The following is a 16,520-nucleotide window of genomic DNA, read 5'->3' on the forward strand; positions in this document are numbered from 1 at the left end:
CATGTCGATATAAACAAACAAAACCGACAGCAGTGTGAAAACACAACCTGTATTGACTTTTCTTTGCATCACCCGTTCAGGGCTACTAGACTGGAGACCAGTACTCTACATGCAGGGAGGCAGGGGACTGCTCTCTGCTTAGTTAGCTTCTTCTAGAGTTGTTGGGAAGCAGGTATTTCCATAGATTGGACGTAGCTCTGGTACAAACAGCCATCACCTGAACAGGGATGGCTTCTTGGAGGATGAGGGGTACCCTGCTGCCCATTGAAAGTGAGCTAAGAGGACTGGCAACATGGCGCCTGCAGTGCCACATGCTAGTGCCTTTACATTGCCTCCAGAACTGCGGGTTTTAGTGAAAAACCCTACAAAATAGCAAATTTTGATCTCTGTCAGTGCTTTGGTTGCAATTTTTTCTGTTCCCATGATACGCTATACCATACTACCATATACCACTATACCATATTCCACGAGGGATCAAAACAAGCTTATTTTAGGCTGTTCTGAAGAACACGTAAGCAATTGTCCCATAACACAGTAAATCACTAGATAGAAACAAACACTGTTGGACAGCTTAGAAAAACATGTTTTCTATTTATTTAAAAATAAGTTTGTAGTTACTACATTGCAGTGACAGTAATTCTTACACATACATTCTAGTTTGTATAAAAGGATTCAAAGTATTATGCATCAAAACTAACATAGAAAGTGTCCACGTAACAGTAAAGAAATTTCCAATCCATATGTACAAAAAGAAAGGGCACTGTTATCCTGGTGAGATACTTCAGGTTATAACATGATAATCCAGATTTCTGGAAGGAAAAAAACCTTGATAAAGCTAAAGAATTATAGTTTTCAAAACTGTTACTCATTACATACAACAGATTTGTGTTTTACATAATCCTGTACAAAATAAGCATAATTTTTGATCTGAAAATGTGTCAGTTTCAAAATTAACCTTTCTAGGTCATTTCCTCAAAGTTGAGCTCCATTGTATACATATTTAAACATTATGACAGAATTTAATTCACGCAAGATCATTATCCAGTTGTCCGCCACACTTCTGCAGTTTTAGTATGGTCCAAAAATGTAACTTCTGTATGGTCTCAATGTATTAGCAAACCAGCACACGCAGTTGTAAGCACAAATAGTGCATGTACATCATACAGGCATGTGTACATGCTAGGTATTTATATTTCTTTCTAGCCCTAATTTGTATGATCTCATTCTTTGTTCTCTCAGGGTAGAAATTCATAGTACAGTACTACCTTCCCTCCCTAAAATGTATTGTTTGCATTATTTGAAGTGAATTTCCTGATGTATTTATCTGCATTAAAAAGGATCCAAATGACTACTTGTCTCGCTACCAACCCCTTAAAAGCTAAATTTATTCACCTTTATTTTATTGCAGCATATAAGGTTTCTCTCTATAGTGCCTTGAGGCTGTTAAACCCTTGGGAAAAGTGTGTGTGTAGGGGGGACACACTAATCGCCTTTTCCTGCAATTTAAGATGTCTTTTAATCTAGCTTTCCTGGCGTGTTTCCTCCTCTAACACACTGTAAAATGTCATGGCGAATTCCCACATTAAAATTAGCACAAATGCAACAGCACCTAGAGGTTAGCTCTAGTTTAAAAGCTACCTGTTACCTCCCCCAGACATAGTAGAAAGTGTACAAGCTGTATTCCCGATTCAAAAACAGGAAACTATGTAAGCTGTCAGTACCAGATTTGTTATTGGAAACACATTGTCAAGCCTTGGCCAATTTTATGAAATTTAATACACTTTCCTCTGCATGTGAACAAGCATGTATATACAATAATTTACAGCAGAAAACTAACAGCCCTTTTATCAGCTGAATATCTAGGTCCCCTTGGAAACCAATCTGTTACAAGAACTTCAGGGATAAAAGAAAATATATTATATAGTAATTCTACAGTTAATTTGTCTTCATTAGGTAGTAAACAGAAAATGAGCTTTTGCTGTTTCTAGGTGAGGTTTTAAAGCCCTTTACCTTCTGTATCACAGCACTGCTACAGAGTTGTATTTAAATTCTTGTTAAACACTCAACTGTGTTAAAAAAAGGCAAAAAACCCACCCCTTTTAAAAACTACTGTGGATAAAATATGCTACTTTAGAGTAAGGTAAGGACTCAGGACACAATGTAATTGTTGTGGTATGGCTGTATCTCGATTGACCAGCATTATGTTAAAATTAACCTCAGCAAGATTCGCATCCTTCAAATTAAATGTGGACATTGATGAAAGTGAGCTAAAAACCTCTGACCTCCTATCTACTATGTAAGTATGGGGTGAAAGGGTCCCAATCCAGTTAAGCCTATTGCTTTTATAGAACCAGTCAACATGTGCCTAAATTCAAATTACACACTAAAGCATTTACTTGTAGTCCTTGATCCAACAAATGTGAGCAAAAGATTTAACAGTGTGGTGTAAAAATTGTAACAAGCTTGAAGTTACTGAATGGACAGACTATTTTTTGTGTTGTATGCAGTCTTTTTTTTTTGGTAAGACAAAAGCCTCTGGCACAGAATCAGAATTAGTACTTGAAAAATATTTGTACAGCAATACAGTGAATAAGTTGTCTCTACACTACAATTTATTTTTTTATAGATATTAATATCCTACGTGCTGCATCAGGGTCCTTTATCAATTAATAGTTTTACAAATATTAAGCCATAGTAATATTTAACTCAACCAACTCAATCTTACAAGTCTATCAACAAACTGATCACATGTACAAACCGGACACTGTACAAATAAACATATGCAAATATATATCACAGCAGTCCAATCACTGGAGGAAGACATTTTTCTGTAAAGTTGTATCACTGGCCATTGCCAAGTGACAAAGAGCTCTCGTTCAATATTGACAATAATGAACACTATAGTGGTAAAATTTAAGTTCAGTTCCCAGAGAACACACTAACAGAAACAAAATGGCTAAAGAGTTGTTAAGTATGCAGGCACAGGTACAATGATGTCTGTTAAACATTTAGACCACACTGGTATCACAGAAACAGAAACTTCCTCATCGGTAGTTAGAGAACACACTGTTATTAAGATACCACTCAGCGGTAAATACCAAATTTAATGTTTCCCAGTATAGAGCAGAAATACCAGAACAGTATCCTCATATCCATGTCAATATAAATGAATTCAATGAATAAAACTGCGTTAATTGCTGCCAGGTCTGTAAGATCGCTTGCGTGTATATGAATATGAACCTATGTTATTTACAATGCAAATGTGAAACAAGCACATGAGATTTGGTACTCCATTTTCTGAACCAGTTGTTAGGTACTTGAGATGGCATTATAAAACATGCATATAACTATAGTTCTTAAATTATTTCAGAACACTGACCAATAGTTTATTGCTCACATTTAAAAACTTAAGACTTTGTAATCAAAAGCTCTTTTTCTGTGTTGATACAGTATGTCACAACAACCTCAAATAATACATTTTCCCCCCACCAAAACGCACAGTCTGATGGTGACTAAAGTCTCATAAATAAAGTTTGCAACCTAGTGAAATTAAATTATAAAAATATAACTTTTAAATAAATCTGGTATTAATTTCTAATAAATTTTTAGTGTTGCTTCTATAAAAAATTTGACCCAAATTATCCACCTTTTAAAAGGAAAAACATTAATGTGTCTAATATGAATTAAAAAATTACTGGCTAAAGTCACCGATATTACTGGGTGGGAAGCAGTACCCATGTTCTGCAGGTAAGGCCTTCTATTCTCGTAAAATTAAGATGTACAATTTTCTACCTACTGTTAAGGGAACGCATATTATTTCCGTCTCCAAAACTCACATACAAGGTATTTTCGATATATAAATATATACATAAACATGCCATATAAAACATTATTACAAATGGAGTAAATACAGAAGTTGAATTTTAGATATAATCTATTTCATATATTACAATGCAGATAACATCAGGAAATTACACATTTTCAAATGATTGCCTTCATCAGTGAGATCTGACAAAATTAACAAGTAGAATCAATTTGCTTTGAATTGTGAAGCTGTATTGCAACTGTAAGACCATAGCTTGTTATCTTACCACGTGTTCAGTGACTCCATTTTAATTGAATGATAAACACTTGTTAGAAAAAAATAAATATACAAAAAATGAAATGCAAACTAATCCCTGCTCCCCAAATTCATATCCATAACAATTCAAAGAGGATCTGGAAAATATTTTAGTCATTTTTTTGTAGCAAAATGCATAATGAACTACAGAAAACTAGGTATGGTGGATACCAACTTGCTATCCACAGTAGCATATTTCTATTCCTCTTGGTCCCAGATACCAATGTTCTTTGTTCAACTATTTAAGCTTTTTTTGTAATAGAAAATAAAGAGTGAAGAATTAGGCCTCAAATAAGTATACAGGATCTGTGAAAATTTAAGGTCTTAATTCTGTATGCCCTCCCTTCCAGATATTGCAGATGATGTTTGTAAAAAAAAAAAAAAAAAAAAAGAATTATTATAAAGTAAGGGTGTACAGAATTGAGGTTTTATTTCAGGTTTATTTTTTCAACTAAGTTAGGGTCACACACACACACACACACAAAAACCCCCTTTCACACTAACCAAACTTCCAAAGTAACGTATAACCAGCAAATTTTGGTTACATTTTTGTACCATACCAGATCTCAGAAAATATGACTGCTTCTGTATTTGTTTCCTTAAAACTGGACAATACTTTTTTAAGTGATAGAAAATGGTATTAAAGTTTGTTTGTAAAGGTATAAAATAACTAAATGTACCATAAACAAATAAATAACTGCTTTTCTTTTCCAGAGCAGTACATATAACAATACATTCCCCTAAGTCATATAGTTATCATTTACAATAGACAACTTAATTTTACTAAGGATGAAAGAAATAATAGAATACAAGGCACAATCATTAAATGGAATTTTTCTTTAGGGTGTATATTGACTTATGTCAGCGTGATATACCATAAAAAGTGCAGAAAAACACAATGTGCAATGAGACCACTGTATAAAACATGATTGCATAAAAAGTGATTTGGCCTTTTAACCTTAATAATTGAAAATAACCAATCTTCCCCTTAAAATTAAACTATAAAGTATGACATTTTAAAATTTATTTTCAATTCTAGTGCTATCTAAAAAATCCTGAAAAAAATTTATACCTGGGTAATATTTTATATGTATGTGTTTATGTATATATTAATATATACACATACACTGTTCTTTGTAGGTAATTTTAGCCTCTTAAGCATGTCTAAAGTTGTAGAAACAACAATCAATCTGGATCAGAAAGTAAACATCGTAATTCCATACCTGTCCTGTAATTTCCTTGAATCCTTTAACCAATTATACATTTTGTTTAAAACATCTCTGTCAAAGGACCCCACCAGTGCATTATTTTCTACCAAAAGTACCAAAAAGGATACATTTCAGAACAATGTTAACAATTTACTATTTAAAACAATACACAGCTTTTATCACTGCAAATGGTATGCTGTACTGACACTCAAAAAGAAAAAAAGGCTTTCCACTGCACTGATTCTCAGTCTTTGGCACAATAAACAGAGATTTAGTGATTGATACAAGAATCAAGGTCTGAAAAATTAGACATTAGTCAAACTTTTTCCAATGTGGATATATATATATATATTTGTGGTTACATTTTTGCTATGTTTGGCAGAACTTAGATAAACCAACAGCCGGTGCTAGGCTTCTTTTGCAGTTGAACGTTCCATCACTACTAAAATTAAGCATTTTCAGATTAGCAAAGTTTGGTATTTTTATATTTAATAGAAATGTAAGTGAATTTACTGCCACTTTTTGCCAAAATCTGCCTTCCTAGGCAACTTGACTTTACAATCAAAGTGTACCTTGCTTGGTCAAAAATAGACTTCTGTTTTCAGTTTGTGGCATTAAAAGTTCTATCACCTTTTTTTAATTGTGTAGAGATACTACGCACTACTCGAGCAGAGTAGTTCTCAACTCTGTACATCAGTCAGAAATTGCTTCAATTATTCTCAATTGTGAACAAAATGACTGTTGAAATGCATAACCTATTTGGAGGGCAATAAATAGCAAAAGTTTAAAATATATATTTCTTTCAAAGAATGTTCTTTCAGTTTATTTTTTGCTAAATTTTTCTCCCCAAATCAGAACATATTCTTCTAACCCATAATAGCAGCAGGGAAGCAGAAGTCTGTTCTGCTGTTCCTTAACTGTACCTGCTTCATAGCATTCTGAAGTAAAACCCTTGGTAAAAATTACCAACCAATTAAATTAGCTTTTGCTTTTTCAGTCAACTTTCGGACTCTGCCTCGGCTAGATGTTCCAAAAGTTAAGGAGGTGTCTTCAAACAATAGCTGCCTTTGCTCTTCCTCAGAGTCATCTTCATTGTAAAAGGCTGTCCTCCTACCCTGGTTTCTAGTTCTCATGTGAGGTTCAGAATCTTTAAGCTCTTCAGACCCCTCCTCCATAGGCTCATCTATCTTTTTCCTCCTGCTTCTTGTTTGCATTTTAACATTCACAGGAACTAAGAGGTCCGAGCCTGGCTGATGGGTCTTCATCTTCCTTTTTGGCTTTCTACCCCCACGGCCTTTTTTTTGTAACAAGTCTTCCTTCATATTATTTTCAGAAAGAGAATTGCATGCAGTAGAAGCAGAGGCTTCTTCTGGTATATCCCTTGCAGTCTGGATTGTATTCTGCTCTGCAACCTTTTGCTGTTCAACAATTTGTAGCTTTTTTGGTTTTCTGCCTCTTTTCTTGTGCACCACTTCACAGCTACTGTTATTAGTCTCCACCTTCGGTTTCCGTCCGGGACCTCTTTTAACTGGAGGTTTCGAAGGCTGTCCTCCATGTCCATTTACCTGAATGCTTCCTGATGCCAAAGCATTATTCTTGCAATCTGCTGCAAAGAAATGAGAGTACTTATCACATAACAGATTTACATTTACATTCATTTTCACACTGCCTTAATAAAACTCTTACTAAAATATCTGAATGGATTCACAGTGATTGCCAATCTGTCAAAATCTAAGAAACCCAAAGTAGAGCTCAAAGAGCTTCATGCCAGTATGCAATAAGGACTAACTTCTACTTGGGTTTAGCTCAAGGTAGCTTGAAGAAAAAAGAAAAAAAAAGGAAAAAACAGAACAAAATAAAAAAGGAACAGCTCAAGTGGTTTTTCTTGGCTGATGCAACACCAGTGGACAAAAACTCCTATTTGGTATCTGCAACAGCAAAAAGTTGCTCAAGAAGCATTGCTGCAAGGATCGGGAATGCTTCACAGAAGGTCATCTCTGGAGAAATTAAAAGTTTCTTTCATCCTGAGGTAGCATCCTTTATAGCCAGTTCATTAGACCAGGGTTATTTCAACAATAAGCAAGGAAAAGGGTAGAAACATGGGAGACTAACAAAACAAAAAACAAAACAAAAAAAACCCCATTATGTAATTTGCACAAATTTCTCACATTAACAGACACACAGCAGAAGGTATTTGCATGGAGACTTATGTGCTATGAGTTTTTCTTAGGTCCTGAGTGGTACTCAATTTCCTCAGTGGGGCATGTCACCAGACCTCTTATGGAGATGTTCTGATACCACAGCCCTTGCCTAAAACATGACCAGGAACAGACTCATAGCCAGCATGATAGTTCATCCAGTCCTTTGATGGAACACCTATGCACAGGCTCCTGCTGTGTTCAAATGTGCCCCATCATGCACTAAAACCACAGGCCTCCACTGTCATGTGAGTGGATGTGCTGGAGAGAAAGGATCACATCTACAACAGTTACCTCTGACATGACCAAACATCCAGTCGTATAATGGGTACATATTTAGCCATGCAGTGTGGTAACAGCTGAGGCCTTTGTAAGAAAGCTGGCAAGGAATGGACAGATGATTTAACTTCTCAGACCACAAGCTGCTTTTTCAGAAGCATGGAAGAGTAAGAAAGAACAGATAATCCTCAAGGAGAGGAGGACTACAAGGAATAACGAGATTAATTAGGTGAGGCCCAATTTGCAGACTGCTGTTTCTCCATGTTCAGAGAAAAGATGCTTAGTGGATCTAGCTGCTTCACAGCAGCTTTGGAACAGTTCAAAGCTCCTTCATAAACAGGAAAGCCTTTATGACTAGGAGGTTTTATTTCAGTCTCCACAGAAGCTTTGAGTTTTAAGGTATCCAGACATCAAAAGACCAAACAGGTTCAGTCAGAAAGATTACATGAAACTAGGTCCGATCAATCCATACAAATGTACTAAACAGAAGTGGTAAACACTGCATAGTTCTATTTTGCTGTGGCAAAAAATGAAAGAACAAAGTTGCAGCTGGAATGCTCTGATCTTTATGCTCATGGTTGTGGAGAGTGTCATCACACTCAGCATTACTGACCCAAATATAACCCACATGAGTTTTATTAGGTAAAACCCACAGGGTTTAAAGTGTGACGCTGCAGAAGTCTGCTTTGGAATCTTGAACTCAGAACATGACCCTTGTAATAATTTAAATGAAGGTACAGATATGTTAACATATCAAAATTGGCTAGACAACACAGTTATCACAGCATGGAAATGGTGTGAAGAGTAGTCAAAATCGTGCTAACTTATCAAGAAGGAAACTGTGACTCAGTTGTTCCATTAACTTCCCTATTCTGCTCAATCATAATGCATACTAATTTCCCCACAACCAAATTATCACAACTAAAGTACAACACTACAGCCACTATATCAATAACTAGGGAGGGGGAATTCCAAAGAAACTCCATACCTTGTTGATTAACAGTGGAAGATTTTACTTTGCGCTTGATTTGCTTCTCTTTCTCAGGATTTTCTCTTGTGGAGTTATTCCTAGTGTTATGACTGTAATCAGATTGACTAGGGATTGGTACAATATTCTGGTTCTTGGAATGTTTGGTTGAATTCTCCAGTACTAGAAGGACAAAAAGAAAAAAAAATAATCATTCAAGTTAAGTAGTTTATACCACATTCAATCTTACCTGGCTAAAAAGGAAGTCATGTTCTACTACAAACAAACAAACAATTTCAATCAGTGATCTAGAAATGAGAAAGCTTCTGGATAAAACAACATAGCCTAACTTGTTCAGTTTTCCTCTGAAGAATCTCAAAGGCCCAGCAGCTTGAAAACAGAACCAGTCTTAACTGAGACAAATACATTAGATTTCCAAAAAGCAAGTTTTAGGTTTAAAAACATTCACAGCTTTAGAAAAAAATAAAAATAAAATCCAAAAAACCCCACTTGCCTGACTTTCCTGACCCTGTAGTAGTATTAGGCTTTGTAATTAAAGGCTTTATTGTTAAAGGCTTTGCTCCTGAAGAAGTAGATGGTTGCTCTGTAACAGCCACATCTGTTATCCCCCTATTGCTTCTAGTCCGCACAAGGGAGGAGGTTTCAGCCGCTTTTCCATTCATCTGAGGTGGAGCATGTCTCAGTGCTGTTGACCGTGCAGGTACAGAAGATGAAGAAGTGGCAGAAGTTTCTGCTTTCAGCTGAGGTTTTATTAATCTTCTCTTCCTTTCAGGGCTGCAAAAGGAGTAACAATTTGTATCCTGGATGACCATTTTTTTATTTTACAGGAATAAATAAAATTAAATGCTACTGTCTGAGATCATGGGAGTAAACCACTCATCTCTGTATGAAGTATGTTAAAAATATGACATTTACTGTGGAAATTCATGTAGTTGTGAGCCACCGAAAAGTGAATCTTTACAATAAATGCTATAGTTATATGACAAAGCATGATGCCATCACTGTCCTAACAATGCTCTTTTACTGTACATGTTTAGCAGTTATTTGAATTCTAAGCACTTACACTAGGATAGCTCTAAGTAAAGTTTAAAACTCTTCCACATCATAGGGACTTGCATGTCAAAGCTATCATTCTGCAATATAGGGAATAGTAAAGGAATTATTAAGGAAAAAAAAAAACCCAACACACTAAGTTCTACTGTTTAGGTATGTCAACCTTGAGCAGCATTTCATGAATACTGTAAAGGAATTAATGTACCTGGATGCAACACTACTGGAAACTGAACTGCTTCTACTTCTTTTTTTCCTTCGTTTCTTTATTGTATTTCTTTTATGAAAGCGTAGGGCAGATTTATAATCTGATAAAATAGAACTTATGTGTTCTTCAAAGAAAGCAGAAAGGCGCAAACTCATGCTGTAGATCTAAAAAAGAAAAGCCAGTAAACAAGCAAGTTTTATACTTTTCCAAAGCATCATTTAACTTATTTATCATTGAACAATGGCTAGAAAAGTAAACTGATTAATATGGAAATGTTTGAAGGAAATTTACAGTCTGTCTCAACAAATTTACACTAACGCATGTGTAGGTTTGCTGTAACTATTTTCACAGTTTTGAAAAGTGTATTACAACTGAAGATCATACACAAAAGGAAAAATTAGAAAAGCCACCTTTTCAACTGCCTTTCCAGAATGTATCCCTTCCTAGCTTCAGCGGAAACCACAAAGAGAGATCCTTAATGGAATTTTACTGTATCATACCTAGGGTCAAGAAACTTAATTTTCTTCTGTATTAAGTTGCATCCTTATAGCCTATATTTGAACATCAGTCTATTCCTCTTAAGGATGAATTGATAATACCAGTGAGTTGGTTGCAACAGGTACAATAAATGTATTAGAATTATGCAGGTGCACATTTTTCTTTTTTTTTTTCCCCCTCTAGCCTTGGATGATTTACAGAGAGACCCAAGCAAACTCAGTTTAGAGCACAACTAATTATTAGCACAGTTGCTATTAATTCTGGAAACAAAAAGCACAGAAGTGAGCTGTCTAGATACTTTAAGAGGGGACACCTTCTTAGAATACGAAACACAGACAATATTAAACAGTTGCCTACCTAATGACACACTAGACAAACTATCTGAGTGCCAGACTAAACAGTAAGTGTGACAGATTCTGCATGCATTACTGGAGAGGACATCCAAAGAAATTTCGTTAAGCAAATATATAAAAAACTATATAAAAATTTATCTCTAATGTGCCAAGGAAAAAAAAAAAGCTGACAGGTTTAGGTTTACTCTTCAAGTAAGCATCAGGGATGTAAGATGCTAAAAATATCACTGAATGACAAATCAGAGTAAAAACATCACCAGTTGACAACTATGTGTTGCATGCATTGAAACTACACAGGTTCTGGAATATTAAAATTCTTGACATCAGAATCTTCCACTTCTACTTCTAAGTAAAATAAAAGAGAGTTACAAGTTTACTACTATACCAGTCTGTTTGGAAGAAACATGAAAAAATATGAGAATGTCAGAAGAATCTGTGAAACCACACGGAGCTAAGATAATGCCAAGCGTTCTCCTATCTTGGTTTGACGAGACTGAGAAGAGAAAAACCACAAAAGAATCCAGACCTGCCCAAAAAGCCCTGCCCTCTGATGCAACCTAAAGGCAAGAGACTGATTCTTAGGCAGCCCGAACAGTGAGTGGGATTGTCTACTACTGACTGAAGAGAGATCAATCACTGATCAGTCCTTCTTGCTAGTCACCTACTAAGGAATTTGTCCCTGCATTTTAAGACAATGAAGTCCTGATGATTAATTTGCTATTTAGAACAGCCAAACATAAAAGCTATTAATAATTCTAGTCTAACACCTAATGCATATTAGTAGAAGAAAAGGTACACAGAAGCCTCAAAGTATACATTTATAACTTTCACTGCTAACAGATACTGCACTTACAAGTCAATTTGAGAGAAAATATTACTAACTCTGCCACTGACAGGGCTTTTCAGTATCAGCTCAGTAAGAACAGTTTCATAGGCTCATGCTTTATGTAAACAGTTCTCTTTCCCAAAAATCCTAAGTGCTTCATTACAATCTCAGTTCATACTGGTGAACAGCACAGAATGTCATTATCATCTACTCTCTATACCTGGATATTTCAGTTTGGGGAAACCTCCAAAGTGGAGGAGTTCGGGGCTCTGTGTGTGTTTTGAAAATCTAGTTTCTTCCCCAAAATATCAGTTAAATTCCACTATTGTATCCACAATCATGTTTCTACAGATCTTTCCTTCAGTGCGGCTCTCCCTTTAGATCCACTTTCAAATATTTACTTTTGAAACACACTTGCAGAACATGAGAACTTCAGGCATTTAGACAGCATACATTCCTTTCCTTTAAAATACAAAGCTATACTACTTTCTCAGAAATATTCATATTTGAAGATCAGAAATAATTAAACTTATTTTTGAAGTAATCAATTACACTGTCGCTCTGTTTTTCTGTCCTGTATTTTTCAGACACAAGTATTCTTTCAAACAAAAAAAAAAGAAAATAAAAAGTCTTACCCTTGATCTTTTACTTGGTGTATAGGCCTTGGAATTGCTGAAAATAAGTCTCACATCTTTACATAACTCCATTGGTGACTCATAGTTGCCAGCTTCCAGTGTTTCTCTAACAGTAGCAAAATCCATAGGAGTGTCAATAATATCTCTATAATCCTAAAATTAAGAAATAGCACAGCAATGTATTACAATTCTTTTCCCCAAGTCTTAATGTATCATTTTAATGAGGATGCATTTGATAAATCTGTTTAAACCAAATGTCCTCTTTATATAGGTATGGAAGACTGCTAAAGACAGTTTACTCCTTTCTACTCATACACTACGTAACTCCTCACAGACTTACTCGACAGGATCGAGGCTAGAGGTTAACCGATACAAGATTTACTTCATTTTGTAAACACATTTACTGACATACAGAGCTCAAAATTTTGTGTCCTAAGGGTTATATTACTGACATACTGTCATGAAGATAATTGTGATATGTAAGTGTGACTATAAGCTTTCTGGGTGGCTTAACAGCTCAAACTTGGTACTATGCCTAATACTGTTTTTAGGTATTAGCTTTAAAATACAAAGTTTGAATATTTGAACCTGATCAGAGGCTTAGCACATCCCTGCTGAAACCTGAGCAGTTTCCCAAAGGGAGACCTGTCAATTTAGGAAAGTAATATTAAAATAATGAAAACTCCACAGGCTTAAATAGGACCCTGTTTCAAGCCAATGACAGAACTTTTTTCCTAGGCTATGGAAGAAACAGAGCAATACTCCTACGACAAAAAGCTTAAGCACCAATATTAACCAAAAAGTTAACTTAATCAGAGCAAATAGAACCTGTGTGAATGCCTCTGAACATTACAGAGGTTTGTGACACCATAGAGCAGAATGTTTCATGCCCAAGCCTAGTAAGGTGCTCCGCATCAGCTCATTTGAGGATCTCAAACACAAAGGGCCACTTGTAGTTGGCCACAGCATAAAGTTTAGGTTACTTCAAAAATCATGGGGCCCAATGGCTGTAGAAGTGTCAAGACAGACCTGCTAGCGACTTCCGAAAGAGCAGCATTTCTGTGCTCTAATTGGGATGATTAATTTCCCCCAAGTTAATCACCTTAGAGTGATATTTTAAAGAAAAACTTAAGATATGCTAGATGGAAAGCATGCAAAGCCTTTGCTTTGTTACTTAAACTAGCCTAAAAGGCTAGAAGAGAGCCAAGGCAACAAGATTTTTGTGTTAAAATATTCTGTAGTTACAAATGGCTGCTCACGGCTATCTGAACTCCAGTGCAATCACTCAGGCAAAAGTGCGAAATTTGTGAAAGTCATTGTTACTACAATTAATGGTTCACTACAGTTCTTCAGTGGGTACTTTTTCTGCATCAAGCCCAGATGACTGTGATATGAAAATTACTTTTAGTTTTTATACTTCTGAAATGAAAACAAAAAATGATCCATGACAACATTTGTCACATGCAACAACCAAACATATGTACTTCATTTATGACCATTTTTCACTCAGAAAAGGAAAGACGCATATTAATTGCAAAAGCTGTCATTTACTTAACATTGCACAACTAAAGTATTTAAGAGAGCAGAGAACTACAATTTATTTTGAAATTACTTTAAAAAGACAATAAACATTATTATCAGGTGACAACCAAGCACTGAAAAAATTTCTGTCAATAGAGCTGCCTGAAGTTTCAATTAAAAGAGTTGGAAAAATGGTCACAGGAAAAAAAACCAACACACAAAAAACCCAACAAAAAACCACAACCCGCAACCACAACAAACCCCACCACCTAACAACTGGATTATAACCAGCCTTCCTGTTCTAAAATACTCACTGGATATTCAAGGAGATCCACTGGTTGTCGAAACGGTTCAGAGTCTTCACACTGAAAAATGAGATTCAGCAGCTCCTGGCATTGCTTCTTCCATGATTGAATGTCATATGACTGAGCCCTATTACGTAGCCGCCGCTTTGGCTGATGATCCTGAAATGACAATATTGTCTGCTATCTATTAAATAAACTAGCTGTTTTTACAAAAATCTAATGGAAAAGGTACCCTGCAGGATATAAATGCCAATTAATGAATTCATAACATGCAGCAGCACAGACAAAAATGCTTTTACACTGAACAGCTCAGTAGAACAACACATCACTGAGTTCACAACTTTCCAAAAGCTGACATTACACGATAATAAAAACATTTTCAGTTTTACATTCCTTTGTTTACAAAGGCATTTCTAATTATTTATGGCATTAATAATAATAATAAAAAATTTTACCTTTCTTTTTCTAGTGGAAGTTCCTGGCACATTTGTATCTTTCTCTTCTTCCTTTGAGCAAGATAATGAGTCGCATAAAAAGGTTAAAAAAATATAAGCATATATGAGTAGGTGAGTTCTTTTATACTTCAACTTATAATTTGAGTCTTTGCAGTTCTATCCCTGTCCCTCTGGAAAGCATTTCATGTGACTGTCAGTTTTGAGAACACCTCAGAAGTCTAAATTCTCCAGTAAACCATTAAAGCTCTCTGCACCAAAGGAGGAGAAGAGGCTGGATTTTTACCCAGTTTCCCAGCTGACAAAAAGAAACATTTAATTGACAGAAAAATATACCCCACTCCCTTCAGTGACTGAAAACAGTACTTTTGTTTCCAGTAGGACAGAGACAGTGGTCCCGTTTCTCCAGTCTATCAACACCAATGTCCAAGACACAATCACTTACCTCATCAGAATCAGACAACACTTTCTTCTTCATTGTATTATATAATGGAATTATGTCATAGCAACTCTGGTCTCTGTGTAAAAAGAAACGTACACTAACATTTATTTTCCATCTTCACCTATGGAATCAATTGTATTTTGCCTAGGATAAGGAAAATGTTTATGAAACCATTCCCAAATAGAGCAATAAAGTGTTTAGTGCTATATGAATACTAAGAGGACTGTGGTAATGAGAAAAGCTAATCTGCTCAAAAAGCTGTAAAATATTATCTGCACTCTGTAAAATACAGACCACTTAACAGTGTCAGTGTTTTAAAGTTAAAAATCATATCCTTTACCTTGAATTTATTAGCATTAGAAAAATCTAATACTATACCACATAAAGGGCTTTGGGGCCCATCTAGCTTTGTAAGAAACACTACAGTGGATTTAGTGTACAAAAGTGCAATTTAGTACATTAGCACCCACAATGTAAGTAATTTCAAATGTAATATTTATTTGTATCAGGACTAACACTATTATTGTATAAACCTGCATAATTAAATCAGCAAAACAAACACTGATTTTCAATTCTTGTATAACAGCAAACTCCTACACAAAAGCAAGCCCAAAGGTGTTCTGCTATGTAGCAATACATAGCACCAGAAAAAAGGAGTAAATGCTCAGCAACTCTACACTGGAATCATAAGCCATAATACAGGCTAATGTGATTATCACTAGAACAGCTGGGGGAGACGTAAAAAAAAAAAATCCAAGCAACACCCCCGGCCCCCTTTTCTGCTTTTTAAAAGACTTGTGTAACTTAAGAGACTAAGCCTTAGATTCTCAGAGGCGTCTAGATATTTCACTCTCGTTAGAACCACGAGATTTGCCTTCCATGGTCTAGGCCTTCTGCCCTACAGTTAGAACCCTAAAAAAAAAAGTCTGTGTTTTATATGCATTGCTAGTTCACTTGAGTATATTAATAGACACAAGCTATAGGCCATTATTAAATAAGAATATTCATGTGTTGCACTAATTTAGCTAAGCCAATTAAAAACACATACTTTGAAAAGCCCTGAGCTGCTTAATTAATCAGAAAAAACCCAGGTAGGACAAAGATGTTAAAGAACAAAATTAGTAATAGAGAAACCCTTTAGATACATATCTGTTCCTAAAGGCGTATTTCACTAAAACTTTTAACACCTGCAGCTGTTAAGTATTTTTCACTCTCCAGCCAATATCAGAAATCACAGGCACTGAAGATATAAAAGATTTATGTATGGAGTTGAAGTCCTGGATTTCCAAATACATAATGCAATTCTAATGTTTTTAAGAACACACAAAATAAAAGAGAACAAGATTAAATTTCACACTGAGAAACTAAATCACTAAAAATGTCGTGATTTTTGTTAAACTAATGAAGTATCTTGCCCGTTCTACAAGGTGGGAACAG

The 16,520-nt window shown here is 35.5% G+C and overlaps 1 protein-coding gene across 3 annotated transcripts in view; it reads right to left on the reverse strand.

The window, feature by feature from the left end:
* Positions 1 to 587: 587 nt before the first annotated feature.
* The window catches only part of PHIP (PHIP subunit of CUL4-Ring ligase complex), a 120,843-nt gene continuing 104,910 nt past the window's right edge, over positions 588 to 16,520 (reverse strand). The window contains exons 33-40 of one of the 3 annotated variants that reach the window (XM_072855335.1): positions 15,087 to 15,159; positions 14,645 to 14,695; positions 14,199 to 14,348; positions 12,364 to 12,516; positions 10,052 to 10,215; positions 9,287 to 9,567; positions 8,794 to 8,955; positions 588 to 6,934 (exon numbers count right to left, since the gene is read on the reverse strand). In XM_072855335.1, the coding sequence (XP_072711436.1) occupies positions 6,291 to 6,934; positions 8,794 to 8,955; positions 9,287 to 9,567; positions 10,052 to 10,215; positions 12,364 to 12,516; positions 14,199 to 14,348; positions 14,645 to 14,695; positions 15,087 to 15,159 (1,678 nt within the window). In that variant the 3' untranslated portion in view covers positions 588 to 6,290. Of the gene's footprint in view, positions 6,935 to 8,793; positions 8,956 to 9,286; positions 9,568 to 10,051; positions 10,216 to 12,363; positions 12,517 to 14,198; positions 14,367 to 14,644; positions 14,696 to 15,086; positions 15,160 to 16,520 lie in introns of all 3 variants that reach the window. The other 2 variants (XM_072855334.1, XM_072855333.1) reach the window with 2 other exon arrangements.

The sequence above is a fragment of the Ciconia boyciana genome, chromosome 3 (genome assembly GCF_034638445.1).
Source record: "Ciconia boyciana chromosome 3, ASM3463844v1, whole genome shotgun sequence".
Lineage (NCBI taxonomy): Eukaryota > Metazoa > Chordata > Aves > Ciconiiformes > Ciconiidae > Ciconia > Ciconia boyciana.